Below are 24,082 nucleotides of genomic sequence, written 5' to 3' on the forward strand. Positions count from 1 at the left end.
CCTCCCAGAGTGCTGAGATTAGGTGTAAGCCACCACACCTGGCCTTAAGTCAACATTTGATTCCTGTGGTCTAGCAGCTATTCTTTCATTTGTCCATTTAACTAACATTGAGTTTTGTGCCAGGTTCTGGACCAAGGGCTGCAGGTACCAAGATGAGTGAAGCATGCCTTGGGAATGTTGTTGTATATTGAGTAAGAGGTAGTGGCTTTGAGCTTATTTTTAATACCCTGATGCACCTGAGGATGCAGTACATTTTCAGATGTAATAGTGGCTGAGTATGGCAGTGATTCCCAAATTGGTAAGGGGATCAGTATCAGAGCATAGGGTGAGAAGAGTTTTTTTGGGGAGAAACCTGCTAGGTGATTCTGATGCATACTCATTACATCATTGTTTTTTTCTCTTCCCCTTATTTCTTCTCTGGATCCCTCTACCATCTCCTCCTCCCCTTGACAGACACTGATACCTATTTTTCTTGAGGAAATAGGATTGGGAACATGAACCATTTCTCTTTAATTGCTCAGTAACTTTTCCCTAGTCCTGGCTTTCTTTTTTCTGCAAAAATGGAAGTAACTTCTGTTTAGGAAAATACCCCACCTGCTTTCAGATGTATCAGGCCTTGTCTTATAAAGTCAGGTATTTTCTTTTCTCTCAGCATCATTTGTTTTAAGCTTTTGTAATTTTTCACCCTGTGTATGTATGCAGAGTATTTTTTTTTGTAATATACAGAAATAGTGTGTCATTCAGATAAAAATGCAAGTATATAATTATGCTAACAGGTTTTAGTTGTATTTTTTCCCTCTTCTGTTCTGGTGAGTTTAGGAAAGTTTTTGGAAAGACCAATTAGAAATTGGCATAGAGCTTCTTTGTTATTATGAATAAACAAATAGATTAAAAAAATTAGTGTGCCAAATAAAAAGCATTATTCTTGCTAGTGCATTCTATTCGGTTGGAGCATATGAAATTGCTAGTTTTGTGTGTAAAAAATCGTCACATATTATCATTATTCTGTGAGTCATTCTAATGCCAATCCGAGCTCTGTTCTATTAATAATTTGCTTTTGGTGCTTAAAGACTGAGTTGGAAAATCCCATTAACTCTAAATACTCAGTAAATAATGGCTGAACAAATAAATTCCTAATACTTACATGGTATACAGTCCCCCCCTTTTTTTTATAGGACCCCAATTTATTTTTTTAAAGTTTCAAACAAAGTTTATTAGAGAAAGAAGGGGAAAAACAAATGGAGAGATGCTAGAGTTGGCATAGATGAAAGAAACTGCCAGGACCCAAATTTTAATGTGTTCTGATTTGGGGTTTAAGGAGGGGGATGTCTCTAATTTTTTTTTTTCTTATTTGAATCAGCATATTGAGAAAGGAGTATAGCAAAGAAAGGAAGAATCATTTAAGATGATCTTTTTTTTATTTGGTAGATTTAAAAGACACTGGTGGGATTCTCTTTTTAAAAAGAAGCTTAAATTAAGTGTCCTTAGTGATTTATTGTGTTTTTTTAATTAGGGCTCTGTTGATCTTGGATGATGTTTGGGATCCGTGGGTGTTAAAAGCTTTTGATAATCAGTGTCAGATTCTTCTTACAACCAGAGACAAGAGTGTTACAGATTCGGTAATGGGTAAGGATTATCCATTTACTTTTTAGTACTTTTTATATTTAATTTCAATTAGATTTAAATATAAGGCATATCAAATTACTTATTTTGTCTTGTGATTTTGTTGCAGGTCCTAAATATGTAGTTCCTGTGGAAAGTGGCTTAGGAAAAGAAAAAGGACTTGAAATTTTATCCCTTTTTGTTAATATGAAGAAGGCTGATTTACCAGAACAAGCTCATAGTATTATAAAAGAATGTAAAGGTAATGGTTATTTATTTTGTTTATGGAGGGTTATAGGGATATTAATTCCCTATATATAAATTAAGCTAATGAATATGATATTTAGCACCTGAACATCTAAAACTTTTCTAGGAGTTTTAGTGTTTTAGGATTTTCTCTGCTACCCAGATGCATACATGATATTCTGGTATCATTCATTAAAATAATATTTAATGTCTATTCACAACATATTAGAGGCCATGTTAGCAGATGGAGGTAAAGATATGATGTCTGCTATCAAAGAGTAAAAAATTCAGTGAGAGTCATATTTGAAATTTATTTTGGCTGTGATTTTATAAAAATAGTGTTCTAATTTGATAAGTAACAATTGGTATTGTCTTCTTAGTTTGCATTTTTTATTAGTGAAGTTAAACTTTTTACTTCTTCATTGAATGTTTGTGTTTTAAGAAACTGTTCTTGACTCACTTTTCTTTTATGATGATAAATATTTTAAATTTTATTTATTTTTAATTTAATTTAATTTTAAAGCTGTGAAGTACAAGTAAGGCTTGCATACATAAGTGGTTTAGATACAGGGAAGGTTTCGGGCTTCCCATCAGACCTCTCTGCCTGGATTAGGTTCAGGCACACTTACTGATGTTGTGTACCCTCCTCCCCTGGCAGTGTCCCGCTACTGCCAGTCCCTTCCCTGTAGTGTGGCGATAGGTGTTCAGGGCCCACTTATGAGTGAGAACATCTGGTACTCAGTTCTTTGTTTCTGTGATAGGTCATTCCGTATTATAGACTCCAGATCCATCCAAGTTGCTGAGAAGTCCATAGTTTTGCCCTTCTTTATGGCTGTGTAATATTCCTTCGTGTATATATATCCCTTTTTTTTTTTTTTGAGTTGGAGTCTTACTCCGTTGCCCAGGTTGGAGTGCAGTGGTACGCTCACAGCCACCCCAGAGTCTACCTATTGGGCTCAGGCGATCCTTCTGCCTCAGCCTTCCAAGTAGCCGGAACTACAGGTGTGAGCTACCACGTCTGGCTAATTTTTTTATTGTAGAGATGAAGTCTTGCCAAAATTGCCCGGGCTGGTCTCAAAACCTTGGGATCAGGCAGTCCACTCGCCTCTGCCTCCCAAAGTGTTGGGATTATAGGCCCAGCCAATGAGCCCGGACTGTACCATATTTTTTTAATCCAGTCCAGTTTCGATGGGCAGCACAGTTGGTTCCATGTTTTTGCTATTGTGAATAGTGCTGCAGTAAACATGGGTGCACAGGTATCTTTTTTGTAGAATGATTTGAGCTCCTCTGGGTATATTCCCAGAAGGGTGATTGCTGGGTCAATATGGAAGGTCAATTTCTAGTTCTTTTAGAAATAGCCATACTATTTTCCATAGAGGTTAAATTAGTTTGCACTCTACAACAATGTAGAAGCATTCCCTTTTCTCTGCATCTTCCCCAGCATCTGTTGTTTTTTGTTGTATTAATGATGGCCATTCTTACTGGAGTTAGGTGGTATCTCAGTGTGGTTTTGATTTGCATTTCTCTGATGATTAGTGAGGCTGAGCATTTTTTCATGTGTCTATTGGCTGCTTGTATATCTTCTTTTGAGAAGTGCCTGTTCTTGTCTTTTGCCTACTTTTTAATGGCTGTTTGTTTTTTTCCTTCTGGCATGTTTGAGTTCCTTGTAGATCCTGGATGTTAATATTTATTTTTAAATACTCTAACTAAATTTAAATTATTAACCCTTTGTGATATTTTTGCAAATATTACTTCCTAGTTTGTACCTTTTAATTTTATTTGTTGTATTTTTTGACATACAGAGCTTAACATTTTATATAGTCAAATCTATGAGGTCCTGAAGTTATTTTTTTCATTGTTGTTATGTTTGGAAATACCTAATTTTTCTTTCTGCTGTTAAATAGATACATAATTTTAATTTTATTTAAAAAAATCTTAAACTTAGAAAAAATACTTGATTTATAATCATTGTAAAGGGTGATGCGTGTTCATTTTGAAACAGAAAAAATAGAAATGATCCATAATCTAATAATTATTATTATCATGAGGGTATTTCTTCCAGTCTTGCAGGATATATCAAACTTCAAAAAAAGATTGAGTTCATAATGGTATACATAGCTTTTAATCTTGTCCTTTTTATATATCTTGAGCATTTTCCCATGTTGTTAAATATCTTTTGAAAAAAATTTACCAGTGGCATAATATTTGGGATACATCTTTATTTATTTATTCAACCAGTTCTGTATTATTGGACACAGTTTATGTTGTTTAAGATTTTTCACTATTGTAAAATAATACTGTGATGAGTACGTAAGTGAAATCTGTCTTATTTGTAATAAATTTCTTAGAATAAATACCTGGAAGTGGACCCAAGAGTTATAAATATCTTAAGGCTTTTGATAATATATCATGGAAATTGTTTCTGAAGATTAAGTTTATTATTATTATTTTCTGAATAGAACCAGAGTCTTGCTTTGTTACTCAGGCTGGTTTTGAACTCCTGGGTTCAAGCAGACCTCCTAACTCGGCCTCCCACAGTGCTGGGCATGATCCTCCAAGCCCCGCCAGTTGATTCTTAACTTAGTAATGATTTTAAAAATAGGGTAGATTAACACAGTGACTTCTTTTTTTTTCTTTAAAGGTTCTCCCCTTGTAGTGTCTTTAATTGGTGCACTTTTACGTGATTTTCCCAATCGCTGGGAGTACTACCTCAGACAACTCCAGAATAAACAATTTAAGAGAATAAGGAAATCTTCATCTTATGATTATGAAGCTCTGGATGAAGCCATGTCGATCAGTGTTGAAATGCTTAGAGAAGACATCAAAGATTATTATACAGATCTTTCCATCTTTCAGAAGGATGTGAAGGTGCCTACAAAGGTAATAGTTGGACCAGCAACCTTCGTCATTGGTTATTTGTGGCTTGTAAGCTTTGATGTAGTCCTGAGGATATTGTTACAGAGCACATGGGAAGAATACTGTCCGGGGGACTGAGGTGGTAGCGGGTGGAAGGCGTACAAGTTCTTCTGCTCGTGGTCTCCATTGTGTTGGACTCAGGACTTACCTGTTTCTTGGTGGTTCTAGTGACGCTGGAGATGAATCTGCCTTTTCTTTCTCTTTTCTTTCTCGAGGAATGACTATGGTTTCCTATTCAGGGCTTTAAGATTTTTTTTGGTGTGTTAATACCTTGTGTACAGTCCTGGTCATTTTATTTCTGTGGCACATTAAATGCTAAAAGTGATTCCTAGGTGTTATGTATTCTTTGGGACATGGAAACTGAAGAAGTTGAAGACATACTGCAGGAGTTTGTGAATAAATCTCTCTTATTCTGTGACCGGAATGGAAAGTCGTTTCGCTATTATTTACATGATCTTCAAGTAGATTTTCTTACAGAGAAGAATCACAGCCAGCTTCAGGTACTTGCATCTCAGTACAACCTTTTTTTTTTAGAAAAACGTTTTATTTTCAAATGATTTTAGACTTATAGAAAAGGTACAAAATAATACAGTTTCTATGCATAAACCTTCACCTGGTTTTCCCTAATGTTAACATTTTATGTAACCATAGTACAATTATTGAAGTCAGAAAATGAACCTTGATACAATACTGTTAACTAACTCATATATCCTTTTTGTGGTCCAGGCCAATTCAGAATTCCATATTGCATACGATTTTGTTTCCCCAGCTGTCATTTTTTTTTACTCTCCTTAAATTTGTGAAAATTCTTGTCTTTGTCTTTCATGGCCCTGTCACTTTTGAAGAGTACTGGCCAGTTATTTTGTACAGCATACCTTAATTTGGTTTTGTCTGGTGTTTTCTCCTGACTAGATTGAGGTTATACATATTTGACAAGAATACCACAGAAATGATGTTGTGTCATTCTCATTGTATCATATGTTGGTATACTTGATGTTGATATGTCTTATTATGGGTGATGTTAATGTTGATAATTTGGCTAAAGTGATGTTTGTCATAATTCTCCACTGTAAAGTTACTATTTTGTGGGAGATTCTCTGTACATTCTTAGTAGCTTTGGAAGCTGGAGTTACTGTGATACTTAGGTTATGAAATGGTTTCTGTCTTCTAAAATGTTTAATTTGGGTTTCAGGATCTACATAAGAAGGTAATCACTCAGTTTCAGAGGTATTACCAGCTGCATACTCTTTCACCAGATCAGGAGGACTGCATGTATTGGTACAATTTTCTCGCCTATCACATGGCCAGTGCTAAAATGTACAAAGTAAGATAACCCATTTACAAATTCTTTTCTTTTACCTCAGTTTCCTTTTTCTGTATATGTTGCAAATAAATGTTTTTTCTGGTTTAATTTTTGTATTAAATTTTGTTTATATTGCTTTCTATTGCATTGAAGATTGGAATTTTTATGTAGTTAAATGTACCACTTTGATTAGAATTTTCTTTTATTAGTTCAATAGGATGATAGTCTATGTAAATATTTTTGGTTTTGTTACTGATTTTACTTGCATTAATTTAAAAAGGTACCTTAGTAACTGCAGCAAATGAGTCACCACAAAATTGACTCTCTTCTTACTAGTAGCCTTTCTTTGTGGGAAGTATGGATTTGTTTTTTAAGCATTGAGTACATTCATTTATTCATTCATAGAATACTTACTGAGTGTTGTTATGTACTAGTATTGTTTTTGGTTAAGAGGATACAGCTCGGACATACCTCTGTTCTCACTGAGCTTATGTTCTAGGGGGAGACAGACACACAGATTTATAAGATGTCATTGGGTAGTTAAGTGCTCATAAGAAGGACAAAACATGGAAGGAGAAAGAAAGTGATGTTATAGGGGTAGAACCATCATGATTTGCTGATGGCTTTGATGTGCATTCTGAAAGAGAGAGAAGAGTCAAAGATGACCCCAATCTCGTTCAGTGGAAGGAATGGAGCTGCCATGAGCTGCAGTGGGAAACTCTAGGAGAACAGGTGTTTTCCTACAGTGGAAGGGGAAGGTTATGAACTCACTTTGGATCTGTTAAGTTTGATATGCCTATTAAGACATCTTGTTGGAAATAATGAATAGGCAGTTAGAATTCTGGGGAGAGTTATGTATGAAAGAAAAAAATGGGAATCAGTAGCACATAGATGGTTTTTGAAGTCATGACGACCAGCTGGCTACTCAAAATGTTTACATTGGGGAAAACAATGTATATTTTCAGTAATTTTTCTATGCCAAGTTATGTTACCTCTTGGCTACAAAAATAGTAAATTGTTGTAACCTGTTTTTTCACCTGGCAAAAGATCCTTACATTTAATAATGTACATCAGAATGATGGTTTTCAAGTAAATATATGTGCCCTAATTTACTTAACCAAACTCTAATTATTGAACATTATATTGTTTTTAGCTTTTTGCCCCTGTGGTATAATGAGTATTCTTATTTATCTTTGTACCTTTGTTGTTTTTTTGGAAAATTCCTAGAAGTAGAATTACTGGGTCAATGCATTTTAAAAAAAGTATTTGATGTGTATGATAGTGTGGCAGGAATCAGTTTCTTTTATTGCCTTTTTCTGATTTTAAAGGTAATGGTTTATTTTTATTGGAAAAACAGAAAAACCTACAAACAAAAAAATGAAGATTTTAACCATTGCTAATGTTTTTGTGTACAGTTTTCCCGGTCATTTTGTGGCTTAGATAAACACACTTGTCCCTTAAAATCAAATGGATCATAATAGAAATAGTCTTAGATATTACTTTTTGCCACTTTATATATAATGGTCATCTTTTCATGTCATTTATATAGAGTGACATGAGTTTTAAAGCTGCATATTATTTCATTGTATAGCTATGTTATGATGGCTAGTTGGTTGAAGGCCAGTTAGATTGTTAAAGCATACTCATCTGGTTATTTTCTTAGGATACCTTTTTAAAAGTGGAATTTATAGGTCAAGTGGTGTGTACAGTTTAAATTTTAATTATTTATTTTCATTTTTAAAAATTGGAATCTTAATCTGTTGCCCAGGCTGGAGGGTAGTGGCATGCTCATGGCCACTGCAGCCTCAACCTGCTGGGCTCAGGTGATCCTTCCGCCTCAGCCTTCCAAGTAGCTGGAACTATAGGTGCGTGCCACCATGCCCAGGTAAATTTTTGATTTATTGTAGAAACGAGGTCTTGCCAAGTTGCCCAGGCTGGTCTTGAGCCACTGGTCTCTGGCAGTCCTCTTGCCTCCGCCTCCCAAAGTGCTGGGATTACAGGCATGAGCCACTGCACTCAGCTCAGTTTAAATTTTAATACAGGTTGCTGCACTGCCCTCCAGAAGGACGCTCTGTTTTATATCACTACCAGCAGAGATTGAAAGTGTTCATATCCTCTGATTCTAGCCAATATTGTTATTATTCCTTTAGTCTTTAGAAGTCTGATATTTAGCTGGGCTTGGTGGCTCAGCCTGAAATCCCAGCACTTTGTAGGCTGAGATGAGTGAATTACCTGAGCCCGTGGGTTCAAGACCCGCCTGGGCAACTTGGCGAAACCTCATCTCTACAATAAATCGAAAAATTAGTCAGGCATAGTAGCATGTGCCTGTAGTTTGGCTACCTGTAAGGCTGAGGCGGAAGGATCGCCGGAGCCAAGCAGGTTGAGGCTGCGGTGGCCGGGAGTGTGCCACTGCACTCCAGTCTGGGCAACAGAGTGAGACTCTAATTCAAAAAAAAAAAGAAGTCTTATATTTATTTATTTATCTGCAATATTTACTTTTTGAGTCAGAGACTCACTCTGTTGTCCAGGCTGGAGTGCAGTGTCACAGATCATGGCTCACTGCAGCCTTGACCTCCTGGACTCAGGCGATTCTTCCCCCTCAGTCTCCCAAGTAGCTGGGACTACAGGTGTGTTATCAGGCTGGACTAATTTTGTTTTATAATTTTTTGTAGAAACAAATTCTTGCTATGTTGTCTAGGCTGGTGTTGAACTCCTGGGCTTAAGCAATCTTCCTGCCTCAGCCTCCCAAAGTGCTGGGATTACAGGTGTGAGCCACCGTGCCTGGCCAGAAATTTGATAGTTAAATGGTAAATTTTTGTTGTTTCACTTGTATCACTGGTGGAATTTTGGCCATATGTACTTTTTATTTTGGTGGATTGGCTCTCAACCTTTCTCTTTACCTATTTTTCTACTGGAATGTTTTTCTTTTTCTTACTGTTTTATTAAAATTTTCTGTAAAGAAGACTATCACCAAGTTCTTATCTATCACGTTATAAATAAGTTTTTTTTTCAACCTTTTTTGGTCTTATATTTAGTTTATATTTCTTCCTACTGTATTGAAGATATGAATTTCTGTGTAATTAAATGTACCACTTTTCTTTCTTTTTGGTATTTTGCCTTGGTGTCATGTTTACAAAGTTCCTTCACCCCAGTGTTTCAAAAATGTTTGCCTGTATCTTCTAGGTTTTTTTAAAAGGTTTTCTATTTTCTATTTAATTTTTAAAAAATCTTTTGAGACAGGGTCTGGCTCTGTAGTCCGGGTTGAAGTACAGTGAGGTAATCATGGCTCACCATAGCCTTGACTTCCAACTGGAGTAGCTGGGACTACAGGCATGCGGCACCATTCCTGACGAATATTATGTTTTAGAATCGGGCACTTGCTATGTTGCCTTAGATGGTCTTGAACTCCTGGCTTCAGGCGATCCTCCTGCTTAGGCATCCCAAAGTGCTGGGATTACAGGTGTGAGACACCATACCTGGCTTTTATATTTAATTGTTTTGGTGGGGGGAAGAGAGAGAATAGATTTATTTATTTATTTTAGGCTATTTTAATTATGTGGGATATGATTCAGGATTAGGTAGATAAGTGGCCATTGCCCAGGTAAACGTCGGACCTCTCTTTGGCCCTCACTTTATATTTAAGTTTTTAATCCAGCTGAAATGTATTTGGAGTTAAGGTGTGAGGCCCACTGTATGTTTCTCTGGAAATACTGATGGGTTTTTTTTCGCTAGCTTCCTTTGCATGCTTCATATTCTAGATATCTGACCCTAATCCTAAGTTTCTTTCAGTAGTGTTAGAAAAATGATGTTACACTGAAAATTTTTGATCTCGTTGACAGTCCTTATTTTACTTTTTTTAAAAAGGAACTTTGTGCTTTAATGTTTTCCCTGGATTGGATTAAAGCAAAAACAGAACTCGTAGGCCCCGCTCATCTGATTCATGAGTTTGTGGAATACAGGCATATACTGGATGAAAAGGTACATGCATGTTTTTTTCATTAACATTAAAATGCTTAAAGTGCTTAAAGGACATCTTATTTTGACATTTAATTCTAGGCCTACTGGTGGAGAGGAACAGAAGAGGTGAAGGGAGATAATTTTCCTACTTTGATCTTTGATTATTCTAATTAATTTGCTTCCTAGACTATTGGGAAAATAGATAGAATGAGATTTGAAAGTTGAGAAAGTTAGGTGTTCAGTTTTTTTGTTTTTTTTTTAATGTGTTAAGAAATATGTTTGATAATGAGACTTTTACCCTATGTTTAAAAGTTAGAAGAGGATCACTATATATTTGTTATCTAATGGTTGGCTGTTTAATTTTAATTTATATAGAGAATATTTCATTGAACCCTTTAAAGTGGCAAGATCACAGAAACAGAAAAATGTCAAATCTTGGCTCTGATTGTGTTTCTAAGAGATTTCAGTTTATTCATAGGATTGTGCAGTCTGTGAGAATTTTCAGGAGTTCTTATCTTTAAATGGACACCTTCTTGGACGACAGCCATTTCCTAATATTGTGCAACTGGGTCTCTGTGAACCGGAAACTTCAGAAGTTTATCAGCAGGCTAAGCGGCAGGCCAAGCAGGAGATGGATAACGGGATGCTCTACCTGGAATGGATGTAAGTAGGCTGGGAGAGAACCCAAAGGAAGTACAGCGCTAGCTATGTCCTTATTTTTCGGGTAGTGCATAAGTCCACTCCAGGAAGATTTAAGTACTTTGGAAAGGGCTGGAACTTTTAATAGGCATTGCTACTTATCAGAAAACTCCAGAGAAGTAAGTATAGGAGGAAACTTGTATTTTCAAAGAGTCCATGGAAATAGATGCCTGTGCCATTTTGCCAAGTCATCCTAAGTATTAATGCCAAGTGCTTGGCTTACTGTGATCGAGTGTCATGGTGGAGGGCATGGACTTCGGATCCCCAGATCTGGGATTGAATCTCAGCTCTAAAACTCAACAGTCTTGTGGTTTTTGAACAAGGTACAGGTTACTCTTTCAAATGTAAGATGGAGAGGACATAATCTTTTGAGGTGAGTGCTGGCTTTGTGAAAATTTAAGGAGATAATGGTTCTGATGTGTACTTTGCTTTGCATGTAGCCCTTATTGAATGACCATGGAATCCTGATTCTCCCATCTCCTAAAGGAGGCTGTTAACTTTTGCTCTTACCTTAGTCTTGTGAATTTATAGAGACGAAAGGATAAAATGCTTAATAACTGTTATCTGTTACGTAATCATGTTATTCATATGTTTGATCTTTAAAATAGCACTATAAAAGTAAATATTACTTGCCCTGTTTTACAAATGAGAAATTAAGTCTCTTAGAAGTTGGGACTTGGTTAAGTTCATATGACTTATTGACTGGAATTTAAACCCTAAGTCTGTCTGGCTTTATTTTTTCATGCTCTTTCCATATGCCATGCTTCTTTCATAGCTTGAAATTATAAATATAAGTGGTGGTCTTTTCTTTTTTTTTTTTTTTGAGTTGGAATCTGTCTCTGTCGCCCAGACTGGAGTGCAGTGGCCGCTCCTGGCCACCGCAGCCTTGACCTGCTGGCCTCTGGTGATCCTTCCGCCTCAGCCTTCCAAGTAGCAGGAATTACAGGCATGCGCTACCACACCTGGCTGATTTTTTGATTTATTGTAGAGATGAGGTCTTGCGCCCAGGCGGGTCTCAAACCCACGGACTCAGGCAATCCACTCACCTCAGCTTCCCAAAGGCGCGGGATTACAGGCTGAGCCACCGAGCCTGGCTAGTGGTGGTCTTTTCATATGTAAAATTTATATCTAGATGGAACTACAGGTTGGTATCTGTGATCTTTTTTTGAGTTGCAGTCTCTGTCACTTGGACTGGAGTGCAGTGACGTGATCTCGGCTCACCACAGCCTTGACCTCCTGGACCCAGGTGGTCCTTCTTCCTCAGCCTCCTGAATAGTTGGGACTGCACATGTGCACTACCGTGCCCAGGGTAGTTTTTTGATTTTTCTGTAGAGATGAGGTCTTGCTATGTTGCCGAGGTGGTCTCAAACTCAAGCAGTCCTTTCAGCTCAGCCTCCCAGAATGCTGAGATTACAGGTGTGAGCTACTGCATCTGACTGGTATCTGTGTTCTTTGTGGCACTGGGTCCTCTTTCCAAATAAGTCAGGTTGTCATAGGTGATTTCTGCGATTCAGTTTAGTTCAACAAACATTTGGGTTTTTCTCATGTGCTAAGTGCTGTTACTAAGTGCTAAGGAGTTCACAATCTGGTAGTAAAAAAACAAACTTAAGTGAATAATGACAATATAATATAACGAGTGCAACAACAGAAGCATGTATAAAATAGAAGTAGAACTGATGAATAATTAACTTTGGATGAATGAGAAATTCAGGGAGGGTTCCAAGAAGGAGGAGGTATCTGAAAGAATTTAAATTTTTTTTTAGTTAAAATTTAAATTTAAATTTAATTTTTTGTTGGTTTTATTTTTATTTTAAACAATGCATGTTTCTAACGAAGACACAAAACAATATTGCAAGGATGTAAAATGAAAAGTCAAAGGCTCCCCATGTCTCCCCCACCTCCCCACTTTCCAGAGTCAACCTTCTTAAACACTTTCTTGGGAAGTAGAAGAATCACTTTCCCTGGGAAGCAGCCCCTTAACTTATGGAAGCTAGATTTGTCTGTATTCAAGAATACTCTCTGTTTCCCCCATATCATAGCATTTGTTACACTTTATGGTAATTGTCTGTTGTTTTTCCCTCATATGAGTCTGTATGGGGGGGAACCCCCCGAAAAAACAGACTTATCTTTTGGAGGGTGGGCCCCTCGTAGTACACTCAGAATTTGTGCCTCCAGATCATATGGTCAACCAGTTTTTACCTGGAAGTTTTGAGAAGTTTGTGTCAGGATTTTCAGAGGAAACATGGTGAGTCGTGGCAAACGGGCAATGGGTTCTTCCACCCTCACAGTACAGCTGCTCACACCACGCTGCGCGTTCAGCAGTTTTTGAACAAAGACAGCAGGACCTCTGTGCCCCACCCTCTTTATTCGCCCAGTCTTGCCCCGAGCGACTTTTTTTGTTTCCCGGGATGAGAAAAGTCCTCAGAGGGAAATGTTTCACCAGTGTGGAAGATGTGAAACAAAAAATAGCAGGAGCACAGTAAGGCATCAAAATTGACAAGTTCAAAACGGTTTTGAGCAGTGGAAACGGTGTCCTGATAGGTGTATTGCATCAAATGGAGAATACTTTGAAGGTGACTGAAGTTTCAATATGTAAGAATAAACATACAATTTTTAATAAATTCCATTATTTTTGGTTCCCCCTTGCATGTTCTGCAGTATAGAATAGTTTGGAGGTTAAAGTAACAGCCTCTGGCTCCAGACTGCCTGGGCCTGAATCCCAGCTCTGCTATTTAGTTGCGTATCATTAGGGGAAAGTTATTCAACTTCTCTTGCCTGGTAGTGCTATTTCATAGTGTTGTGACGATTGAGTGAGTGTGCGTGTGTGTGTGCGCGCGTGTGTGTGTAAACATACACACATACATATAGTGCCTAGAACAGTACCTAGTTCATAAAAGTGCTCAATAAGTTTTTTTTTTTTTTTTTGAGTTGGAGTCTCACTGTCGCCCAGACTGGAGTGCAGTGGCCGCTACCGGCCACCGCAGCCTTGAACTGCTGGGCTCCGGCCATCCTTGCGCCTCAGCCTTCCAAGTAGCTGGAACTACAGGCGCACGCTACCACGACCGGCTAATTTTTTTGATCTATTGTAGAGATGAGGTCTCGCCTTCCCAGGCGGGTCTCGAACCTACGGGCTCAGGCAATCCACTCATCTCAGCCTCCCAAAGGCGTGGGATTACAGGCTGAACCACCGAACCCAGCTTCAATAAATATTAGTTGTTATTAAGAATAGCATTTATTTAGCGTTTTAAAAAATTCATATAGTTTGTATTCAGTAGAAATTTGTGGAAGATTGAGTGAATTTCTGTTTTAGTTAGTTGCTGAAAAATTCAAACGAGCATAGGTTTAGTTCTTGTTCCCTTATGAATTTTTCAATTTTTATTTTATTTTGTTTTATTTCTTTTCTTCCATTGCATCAACTGCATTTTCACCTGTGGTGTCTCTCATAGAATGGTTAGTCATTTATATCTATGTTTTTTAACTGATTTTGACCAGGCCATATTCAAAGAATGCTTTATTTCAGTACTAGAAACTATTTTTTTTTTCTGTTTACTGTAGAGAGGTTTAGGTTGGTATAAGCTTAGAAATAATTGAGTTTCAGTTTTCAAATAAATTATCTGTTTACTCATTCATTTGTTGTGTATTTATTGGCATTGCCATCTCCCTTGTGCCCTTCTTGTGAAAGTCACTTTCTGGGCTTAGAGGAATCGAGTAGATAGATGAAGGGGAAATGAAGAGCCCTTTAAGATCTCATCCTCTTAACTTTGCCAGCACCTAGTCTGTTCTTTCAGGTTCTTATCGTTCTAGTTCTTCACAATCAACCCTCTGTATCCCTGGGTTCTGCATTCATGGATTCAGCAAGCTGTGGATTGATAATATTAGAAAGAAAGAGTAGGTGATTGTGTCTGCACTGGAGATGTATAGACTTGTTTTCTTGTCATCATTCCCTAAACAGTGTAGTATATAACAGCTGTTTACATTATATTGGGTGTATAAGTAATCTGGAGATGATTCAAAGAATATGGAAGGATGTGGTAGGTTATGTGCAGACACTACACTTTTTTTTTGTGACTCTGCACTATTTTATAGATACTTGAGCATCCGTGAATTTTGATATCTGCAGTGGGTACTGGAACCAAACCTACACAGATACCGAGGGCTGACTGTACTTATTTGTTTGATCACTTTAGGAAAGTATAATACTTTCTAGGCAGGATCTAAATCTCATTTTCCTTTGTGTTCACTTTTATCATTTTTCTGTCTTGTGTGTGGTTAATTTTTTAAAAGTGATAAAAGTGACATTTTTTTATGTGTCAGGTGCCATTTAGAATAGAATTACTTCCATTTTACATATGAGAAAATGAAAACTTGTTAGGTTAAGTAATTTGCCTACGTTGAGGTTATTTTTGGTTTGTCTGACTGCTCACCTTTGTCTCTCAAAATAAGCACCACACCATTTTGCATATTTACTGCTACTCAAAGTGTTTGTACGTGAAATTTTGATACTGTAGTACACATGACATTCCTTTACTCTTCGGCTCATGAGCAATAATATAATATCTATACTAGGGAATAGTTGGTATTCAATAGATTAACATACAAAGAAAACGGCATTGCTTTATCTTTTTTGTATATAACTGAATAACTAGTTAGAGAAAGTAGTTTTAAAGAACATTGTTGTAATGATGGGCATAGTCATACTTTAGTTAGGAAAATAGAAAGTGACATGTTGATTAACTAGATTTGATTAATTTGATTAACTAGAGTTTTTCCAACTCAGTGACATTTGTAATACATGACAGGTTACTTGATATAAGGTGGCTTTTCTCTTAAAAATGCCACTTTTGCTGGGCGTGGTAGCTCACGCCTGTAATCCTAGCTCTTCTCAGCCAAGATGAGAGGGTTGCCTAAGCCCGGGGGTTGGAGACCAGCCTGGGCAACTTGGCAAGACGTCATCTTTACAACAAATAAAAAAATTAACCATGCATGGTGGCACGCACTTGTATAGTTCCAGCTACTTAGAAGACTGAGGTGGAAGGATCACCTGAGCCCAGCAGGTCAAGGCTGTGGTGGCCATAAGCGTGCCACTGTACTACCCAGCCTGGGTGACAGAGTGAGACTCCAACTCAAAAAAAAAAAAAAATCTACTTTTTTTTAAGGTAATTTATGCTGTCATTTGTGTGCTTGTAATTAAATTTTAAGAATTTTGCATTTTGGGGAACATAACCATGTTAAAAGACAGTTTATTACTGAAATAAAATAATTACTTTTATTCTCATTTATTGGATTTCTGCTTATTTTTCCCCCTGTATTCAGAAACAAAAAAACCATCAAGAATCTCTCCCGGTTAGTGGTCCGCCCCCACACAGATGCTGTGTACCATGCCTGCTTTTCTGAGGATGGTCAGAGAATAGCTTCTTGTGGAGCTGATAAAACCTTACAGGTAAAACATACTTCTTGAGGAAAATTGAAAGAGGCATGTACCCAATTCTGTGACGATAAGAATAGGTTTAAAATCAACAATTCAGGAAAGTTACAACTTAGAAATAGCAAAGAAATCTGCATCTCTTGAACATTTTATGAAAGGTTTTTCTAGAGGTTTAAGAGATTCAGTGATGTGTTTTTGCAATTCTAGCCTTGCAGGTGGCAGAGAAGTGCCCTTTAGCCTGCCAGTGAGTTCCCTGCTATCCAGTTGCCTGCTGAGGGTGATGAGGAAGTGATATTTTTCCTGTTAAAAACACGGAACCTCATAGCACAGGGTATAGGGCTCTGACTAAAATCAGTGATTAAGCAAAATATCTTTTTTTAGCAAGGGCTTTAGTAGATGTCTGACTTCAGAAAGAAATTTACAAATAGGAATTGGACTAGACTATTTCCTAAGGTGCTTTAAAGAATTTTTTTTAAGTTCTCATTTGTTTTTAGAAAACAATGAGTGTTTTTCTTTACATTTGCACTCTACCTTTTGATTTTGAAGGGAACAGGACCAAGCTAGTTAAAACTTCTATATTTAGGATACTTTAATCTTTGTAGATTATGACTGCATATCTTATTTACATATGTATTCTTTATTACTGATTTTATTAATTTTGGCTTTGGACCTCCAGTGGAACGCATATAAAATGAAATGGTTTCTATTTGATTTTTAAGGATTTGCCAAAATAGTCTCAAGAACTGAAGCTATATGCTGACACTTATTTCTGTTGATATTTACAAATATTTAACAATGACTAGTTCTCTATGTTACGACAAATTCTGATAGATACTCTGACTTTTGGAGTGGCTTTGCCAAGTTAATTTCTCTTTTGCAAAACAACAGTGATTAAGATCTTTTGTTTTCAGTCAAGAGCAGTGGCTCACGCCTGTAATCTCAGCTCTTTGGGAGGCAGAGGCGAGAGGATTGCCTGAGTCAAGGGGTTTGAGACCAGCCTGGGCCACTTGGTGAGACCACGTCTCTACAATAAATAATAAAAAAATTAGCCAGGCATGGTGGTGTGCACCTGTGGTTCCAGTTACTTGGAAGGCTGAGGTGGAAAGATCACCTGAGCCCAGCAGGTTGTATCTGCGGTGGCCATGTGCATGCCACTGCACTCTGGCCTGAGTGACAGAGTGAGACTCCTACTCAAGAAAAAAAAGATCTTTTATTTTCTTTTTAAAAAATTTATTATTTATTTTGAGTCGAGGAGTGTCACTCTGTTGCCCAGGCTGGAGGCCACCACAGTGTCAACCTGCTGGACTCAGATGATCCTTCCACCTCAGCCTTCCAAAAAGCTGGAAATACAGGTGCACGCCACCACGCCTGACTAATTTTTTTGATTTTTTGTAGATGCGGGTTTCACCAAGTTGCCTAGGCTGGTTTTGAACTCTAGGCTCAGGCAATCCTCTCCCCTCCATTTCCCAAAATGCTAGGATTACAGGCGTGAGCCACTGCACCTGGCTTAAAAGCTTTTAAAGAAATATTTTTATTAAGTGATGGTCAGTAGTTTTATTGAATAATAACTTATTGTGAAAAGATTTTATTGTTGTTCGTGCAGGTGTTCAAAGCTGAAACAGGAGAGAAACTTCTAGAAATCAAGGCTCATGAGGATGAAGTGCTTTGTTGTGCATTTTCTACAGATGACAGATTTATAGCAACCTGCTCAGTGGATAAAAAAGTGAAGGTAGGAAATTATTTTTCTCTTGAGTTGTAATCACCACAGAATTCATTTTCTTCTTTTATAATTGAGAAACCCGAGTAAATAGGGTTAAAAGACACTTGTGAGCCGGGCTCGGTGGCTCAACCTGTAATCCCGCGCCTTTGGGAGGCTGAGGTGAGTGGATTGCCTGAGCCCGCGGGTTCAAGACCCGCCTGGGCAGGCGAGACCTTATCTCTACAATAAGTCAAAAAATTAGCCGGGCGTGGTAGTGCGCGCCTGTAATTCTGGCTACTTGGAAAGCTGAGGAGGAAGGATCGCCGGAGCCCAGCAGGTCGAGGCTGCGGTGGCCGGGAGCGGCCACTGCACTTCAGTCTGGGCGACAGAGTGAGACTGCAACTCAAAAAAAAAAAAGGACACTTGTGTGTTGATACACTGACTTGATCCTATTTAAATTAACACTTTCTGAGAATTTTTTATTTTTAAGCATTAGCAAAATGCCCAGGTTGGTCTACCTCATGTATTTACCGGGCAGCAGGGAAAAACAATGATAAACTAATGAATTTGCCACTAATAGACAGGTTCATGGGTTAAATATCAGTTAAAATCTGGGTGCATGTGATCAGAAGTGCTGCTATACAAAATTGCGAATTCCTGTTGTAAGATACATAATTTGTGAAATGCAACCCGTATTTTACTTTTATGAATGGACTTTATATTTAGTGCAAAACCAGATAAATGAACAAATGAATAATTAGGTTACTGGTCTAATAAATAAACAGAAAAAGATAAACATAGTATAATTATTTTTTCTTGTCTCTTGTTCCTCAATTTGGCTTTTAGCTGGAACACTTATACTAATTAGGAATTTAAGAGAAATTGAAGACTTGGGGGATGTTTTATCACTGATATATGGAGGGGAACCTCACTTTAAGCTTTTTTTGAGTTGGAGTCTCACTCTGTCGCCCAGACTGGAGTGTGGTAGCCACTCCCGGCCACTGCAGCCTCGACCTGCTGGGCTCCAGCGATCCTTCCACCTCAGCCTTCCAAGTAGCTGGAACTGCAGGTGTGTGCTACCACGCCCGGCTCATTTTTGATTGATTGTAGAGATGAGGTCTCGCCAAGTTGCCCAGGCGGGTCTCGAACCCGCGGGCTCAGGCAATCCACTCACCTCAGCCTCCCAAAGACGTAGGATTACAGGCTGAGCCACCGAGCCCGGCTGATGATTATTTTTTAACAAGAACATTATAGAGACTTTATTCTACACACTTCTTTGTATTATATTGTCAGTTTCTCACTACAACTTGCAGAGTAAATGTTGATCCCATTTTTAAAAGTGGACACAGGTTCAGAGATGAAGTTACTTGCCCAATCTCCTGTGAGCTTCTGTAACACAGTTGAAAATTAGGTTTCTCTCAGATTCTAAAGTGTGTGTTTTTTTCCCACTAATCAATCGGCCTTTACTTATTTATATGGTATCTTGAAGTCTACAGACATTTGTCATTTTCATTACCTCACTTGATACCTTGAATGTGTAGGACAGGTATAAGTATCCCCACTTTTCAGAAGAGGGAACAGAGATGAAGGTAAGTTAAGGACTTGTCAAGTCCCTAAGTGATAGAGCCAGATCTTGACCCTAACCTTCTGATCTGGAGTCCACTGTGTTTACCCCTTTGTAGCACTTTTCTGCCTGCTGTCATTCATGTGAACATGGGAATCTTGCCTTTGAGGAATGTCATGTTTTCATGAGATTCCAATTATGCTCCAGAAAGATATGTGTAGACTTTCAAGTAATTTGTTTTTATTTTAATTTTATTTTAAAATTTAATTTAATTTTTAAATTTTAAATTTTATTTTAGACTCGGAATCTCATTCTGCCTCCCAGGCTGGAGTGAAGGGGCACGCTCACAGCCACCACAGCCTTGACCTCCTGGGCTCGGGCTATCTTTCCACCTCAGCCTTCCAAGTAGCTGGAACTACAGGCGTGTGCCACCACACCCAGCTAATTTTTTGATTTATTGTAGAGACGACGGCTCGCCATGTTGCCCAGGCTGGTCTTGAACCCACAGGCTCAGGCAGTCCTCTCACTTCTGCCTCCCAAAGAGCTGGGATGACAGGCGTGAACCACTGCGCCCGGCCAAGTCATTTGTTTTTAAACATTGAGGAAAAGTACTGCCGTATTTTTAGAGAATTGGGAGCTATTCACGAACATCACATCCGATGGGAAAATCTGCCATGGCAGGGTAGATAGTATTTGTAGAACAGCTCACATTTTCTCTGCCTCTTTGTTTTCCCTTCGAAAATCATGAAGGGAATATTTGTAAATATTATTTTCTCTGTTCTCTTTAGATTTGGAATTCTGTGACTGGGGAACTCGTGCATACCTATGAGGAACACTCAGAGCAAGTCACCTGCTGCCATTTCACCAACAGCAGCCATCATCTTCTCTTAGCCACTGGGTCAAGTGACTTCTTTCTCAAAGTAAGTGCAGATATTGAAAGTTATGTAGATACGTTTGATGAATGCATCAGAGCATTTCCTTTGATTTTTCTTGTGCATTGTATTATAAAAGGTTGTATCATTTTTCCTCTTATGTGAATGAAGATAACCAGATTACATTTTCTGGGATTCCAGAAAGATTTGTTGCCTTCTTGTGGATTGTTTTTTGGTTTGATTTCTCATCTTTCTTCCTTGAAGTCATACCATCTTTGCAATGGGATGTTATATGTTTAAGAGGGAGTGGATAAAAGCCATTTTGGTTTGAAGAAACCTCAGAGACTCTGTGTTGACTCTTAGATAAGTCATTTAAAAAAATTTTTAGGATGTACTGAAACAATTATTGAAAAGTACCCCCCCCATTCAGGAGACTCACCCTTTATTCGTTGATTTTTCTCCCAACGAAAAGTCACACAGAAGCTCAAGGCATGAGGCAGTGAACGCACTGGTTGAGGTGAAGCCTGCATGACTCCTTTTCCTGCCTCCCTCCCTCCCTCCCCCTTTCTCCCTCCCCCTTTCTTAACCATCCTCCCATTCCATATTCCGGCGTGTTTATGGACTCCCTCAAGCCCTGCAGAACACAGTCTGGAAGCATGGAGTTGAGCCCAAAGGGCAGACTAATTGAGTGACATAAAGTGATTCCACAGTTATAGCTTGCTTAGGAAAACTTTGCCCTGTTTGAATAAATCTACCTGTTTAAAAAAAAGACTATTGCACTGTTGATGACTAATTTTTGAAGTTCCTTTTTAACATTTTATAAGTTGAGGAAGTCTGTATTTCCTCCTCTTGCATATAGAAAAACACCTCTACCATGTGGGGAAGGGATTATTGGTTAGTAAACCATTTTCATTAAGTACAAGATTTACTTTAAGACCTGCTACACCACTTGTGTTACCATGGGGACTGTTAGAATGTATTTCTTGAGATTCTTGAACTGAGAGAAGCCGGTGGAAGTGCGTAATTCTGAAGCTGCCTCTGGTGTAACTTGCCTTATCTGAAGAATGGAGTTTTTCCAGGACCGGGAAAAAGGAGCCCAGGATGGAGATGGACTTGAGGACCAGGTGTTATCTCATTTACTGGCCGTTTCCAAAAAATTTTTTACCAAAATTAACATTTGAGGATAATTAACTTTTTTCCCTCTGGGTTTAATGTAGCTAGCATAAATCAACAGAATGACCATAGTAGTGTGTGTGTGTGTGTGTGTGTGTGTGTGTGTGTGTATGTGTGTGTGTGTGTGTAAATTTTGAGTTTGGGGTCTCACTCTTTTGTCCGCACTAGTGCAGTGGCACTATCACAGCTCACCACAACCTCAACCTCCTGGGCTCAGGTGATTCTTCCATCTCAGCCTCCCTAGTAGCTGGGACTATGGGCATGAGCTACCATGCCCAGCTAACTTATCGATTTTTTGTAGAGACAGGATCTCGCTATGTTGCTCAGGCTGATCTTGAACTCCTGAGCTCAAGCAATCTTCCTGCCTTGGCCACCCAAAGTGCTGGAATTGTGGGCTTGAGCCACCATGCCTAGCCCCTTTTATTTACATATTGTATACTTTTCAACCATACTTAAAGGGAGAGAGCACAATATGAACCCCTGTGGTATCCATCATTTAGCTCCTACTGCAGTTAATATTTTGCCAGTCTTATTTTATAACCCTCCCTTTTTGTTCGACTAGAGCATTTTACAGCAAATCCCATATATTAAGTTATTGCACCCAGGGTGCTTCAGCATGCGTCTCAGAAGTCTTAAACATACGTAACATGCTATTATCATACCTAACATAATAAACTACAGTTTTATAATGTACCTGGTCCATGTTCACCTGAGTAGTCTCAAAAAAGGTCTTTCTGACTAGGTGTGGTAGCTCACACCTGTAATCCCAGCACTTTGTGAGGCAGAGACAGGAGGATAGCTTGAACCCAGGAGTTTGAGACCGGTCTGGGCAACATAGTGAGATCTTGTCTCTCCCAAAAAAAAGTAATTAGCTGAGTGTGGTGGCATGAGCCTGTAGTCCCGGCTACTTGGAAGGCTGAAGTGGAAGGATCACTTGAGCCCAGGAGTTGAAGGCTGCGGTGGTCTGTGATCATGCCACTGCACTCCAGCGGAGTGAGACCCTGACTCAAAAAAACAAACGAATAACTACAAAAAGCCCCGTGTCTATTCCCCATCATGTTGGAATCAGAAACCAAACAAACTTCCTGTGTCACTTGGTCATGAAGTCTCCTAGGTCTCTCTGACTCTATGAATTTCCATTTCTCTGCTGCGCCCTTTCTTCTGCCTTTGGTTTGTTAGAGAAATTGAGTCATTTGTCCCCTGGAATGTGCCACATTCTGGGTTGGTTGGTTGTCTCCCGGAAGTGTTGTTTGACTTGCTCTTCTAACCTCTTATAATTCATATCAAGTATATTTATACTTAAAGTCTGTCTTTGAATTTTTTGAATACTTTTTTAGAGTGTTAATAGCTTTTAGCCTGGTTAGAAAATTCAGGGTTTGCCCTGGATAGCCTAGCATTTTTAAAAGTGTGGGGGCAATTTGTACTACATATTACTTATTGTAACCAAGTAAAATAATAATGTTTCCACGCCACTCAGTTACAATAAGCAGTAATTGTTTAGTTAGTGATTTAGTGCTCAGAATAAAAACCTAGGTGCACTTTGGAGTCCTTAGCAGGTTTGGATGCTGACCTAAGGGTTGCCCTGTCACTTGTTCATCACAAATTCACCTTTATGTCACTGTGAATTGAACATCGTTCTGTAAACCAAAATGCTTACATGGGAGGAAAGGAATACATTTACATGATTTCTGACTTTTTCCCATTCAGTACTAGCTTTTTGTTTATCTTTTTGTTTTTCACAAATAGCTCTGGGATTTGAACCAAAAAAGATGTCGAAATACTATGTTTGGCCATACAAGTTCAGTCAATCACTGCAGATTTTCACCGGATGATAATCTTTTGGCTAGCTGTTCAGCTGATGGAACATTAAAGGTATGCTTTTCTACATCATTAAAATGGGTTTTAATTTTATGGGACATCTTATAATTTGGTTATGGAAATAGTTTTTGGTGTTTTGCATTTCTACAGAAAGAACTTCTTTCAACTTCTTTCAATTTCCAGGAGCATACTTAATATAACTGTAATTGTCATAATGATGATTTACAAATAGTTTACAACATAAAGTTAATATAGTCGGAATTCTTAAATTTTAAGCACGTATCCATAACACAGTATATAATATACGTGTGTGTGTGTGTGTGTGTGTGTGTGTGTATTTTTATTTTTGAGTCAGAATCTCACTGCTGCCCAGGCTGGAGTGCAGGGGCATGCTTACAGTCACCACAGCCTCGACTTGCTGGGTTCAGGCAGTCCTTCTGCCTCAGCCTTCCAAGTAGTTGGAACCACAGGCACAAGTCACCATGCCTGGCCAGTTTTGATTTGTTGTAGAAGTGAGATCTCGCCAAGTGGCCCAGATTGGTCTCAGATCCTTTGGCTCAGGCAATCCTCTTGCCTTTGCCTCCCAAAGTGTTGGAATTACAGGCACGAGCCACTACACCAGGTTTGTAAAATATTTTGAGACCTGTCTTAATTTATTTGTGCTATTGTAACACATTCCTTGAGCCTATAACTTATAAAGAACAGAGATTTATTTCTTTCAGTTTTGCAGGGAGGTGGGGTGGGGGGGAAAGGGGAGAGAGAGAGGGAGACAACCGGCTGAACTCATTCTTCTATCAGGGACCGAGAT

The 24,082-nt window shown here is 38.4% G+C and overlaps 1 protein-coding gene across 9 annotated transcripts in view; it reads left to right on the forward strand.

The window, feature by feature from the left end:
* The window catches only part of APAF1 (apoptotic peptidase activating factor 1), a 100,189-nt gene that overhangs the window by 12,663 nt on the left and 63,444 nt on the right, over positions 1-24,082 (forward strand). For 8 of the 9 annotated variants that reach the window (XR_002481443.1, XR_002481444.1, XM_008049613.1 and 5 more), the window contains 11 exons: positions 1,514-1,626; positions 1,733-1,864; positions 4,490-4,728; positions 5,097-5,264; positions 5,957-6,088; positions 9,932-10,045; positions 10,503-10,687; positions 16,037-16,163; positions 17,752-17,877; positions 20,200-20,331; positions 23,203-23,328. Coding sequence is in view for 7 of the 9 variants with exons in the window: in XM_008049613.1 (XP_008047804.1) it covers positions 1,514-1,626; positions 1,733-1,864; positions 4,490-4,728; positions 5,097-5,264; positions 5,957-6,088; positions 9,932-10,045; positions 10,503-10,687; positions 16,037-16,163; positions 17,752-17,877; positions 20,200-20,331; positions 23,203-23,328 (1,594 nt within the window). In the remaining 2 variants the exon portion in view is untranslated. Of the gene's footprint in view, positions 1-1,513; positions 1,627-1,732; positions 1,865-4,489; positions 4,729-5,096; positions 5,265-5,956; positions 6,089-9,931; positions 10,046-10,502; positions 10,688-16,036; positions 16,164-17,751; positions 17,878-20,199; positions 20,332-23,202; positions 23,329-24,082 lie in introns of those variants that run through there. The other variant, XM_008049618.1, reaches the window with a different exon arrangement.

This window comes from Carlito syrichta, unplaced genomic scaffold (assembly GCF_000164805.1).
Source record: "Carlito syrichta isolate Samal-C Ts95f unplaced genomic scaffold, Tarsius_syrichta-2.0.1 Scaffold135840, whole genome shotgun sequence".
NCBI classification, from domain to species: domain Eukaryota; kingdom Metazoa; phylum Chordata; class Mammalia; order Primates; family Tarsiidae; genus Carlito; species Carlito syrichta.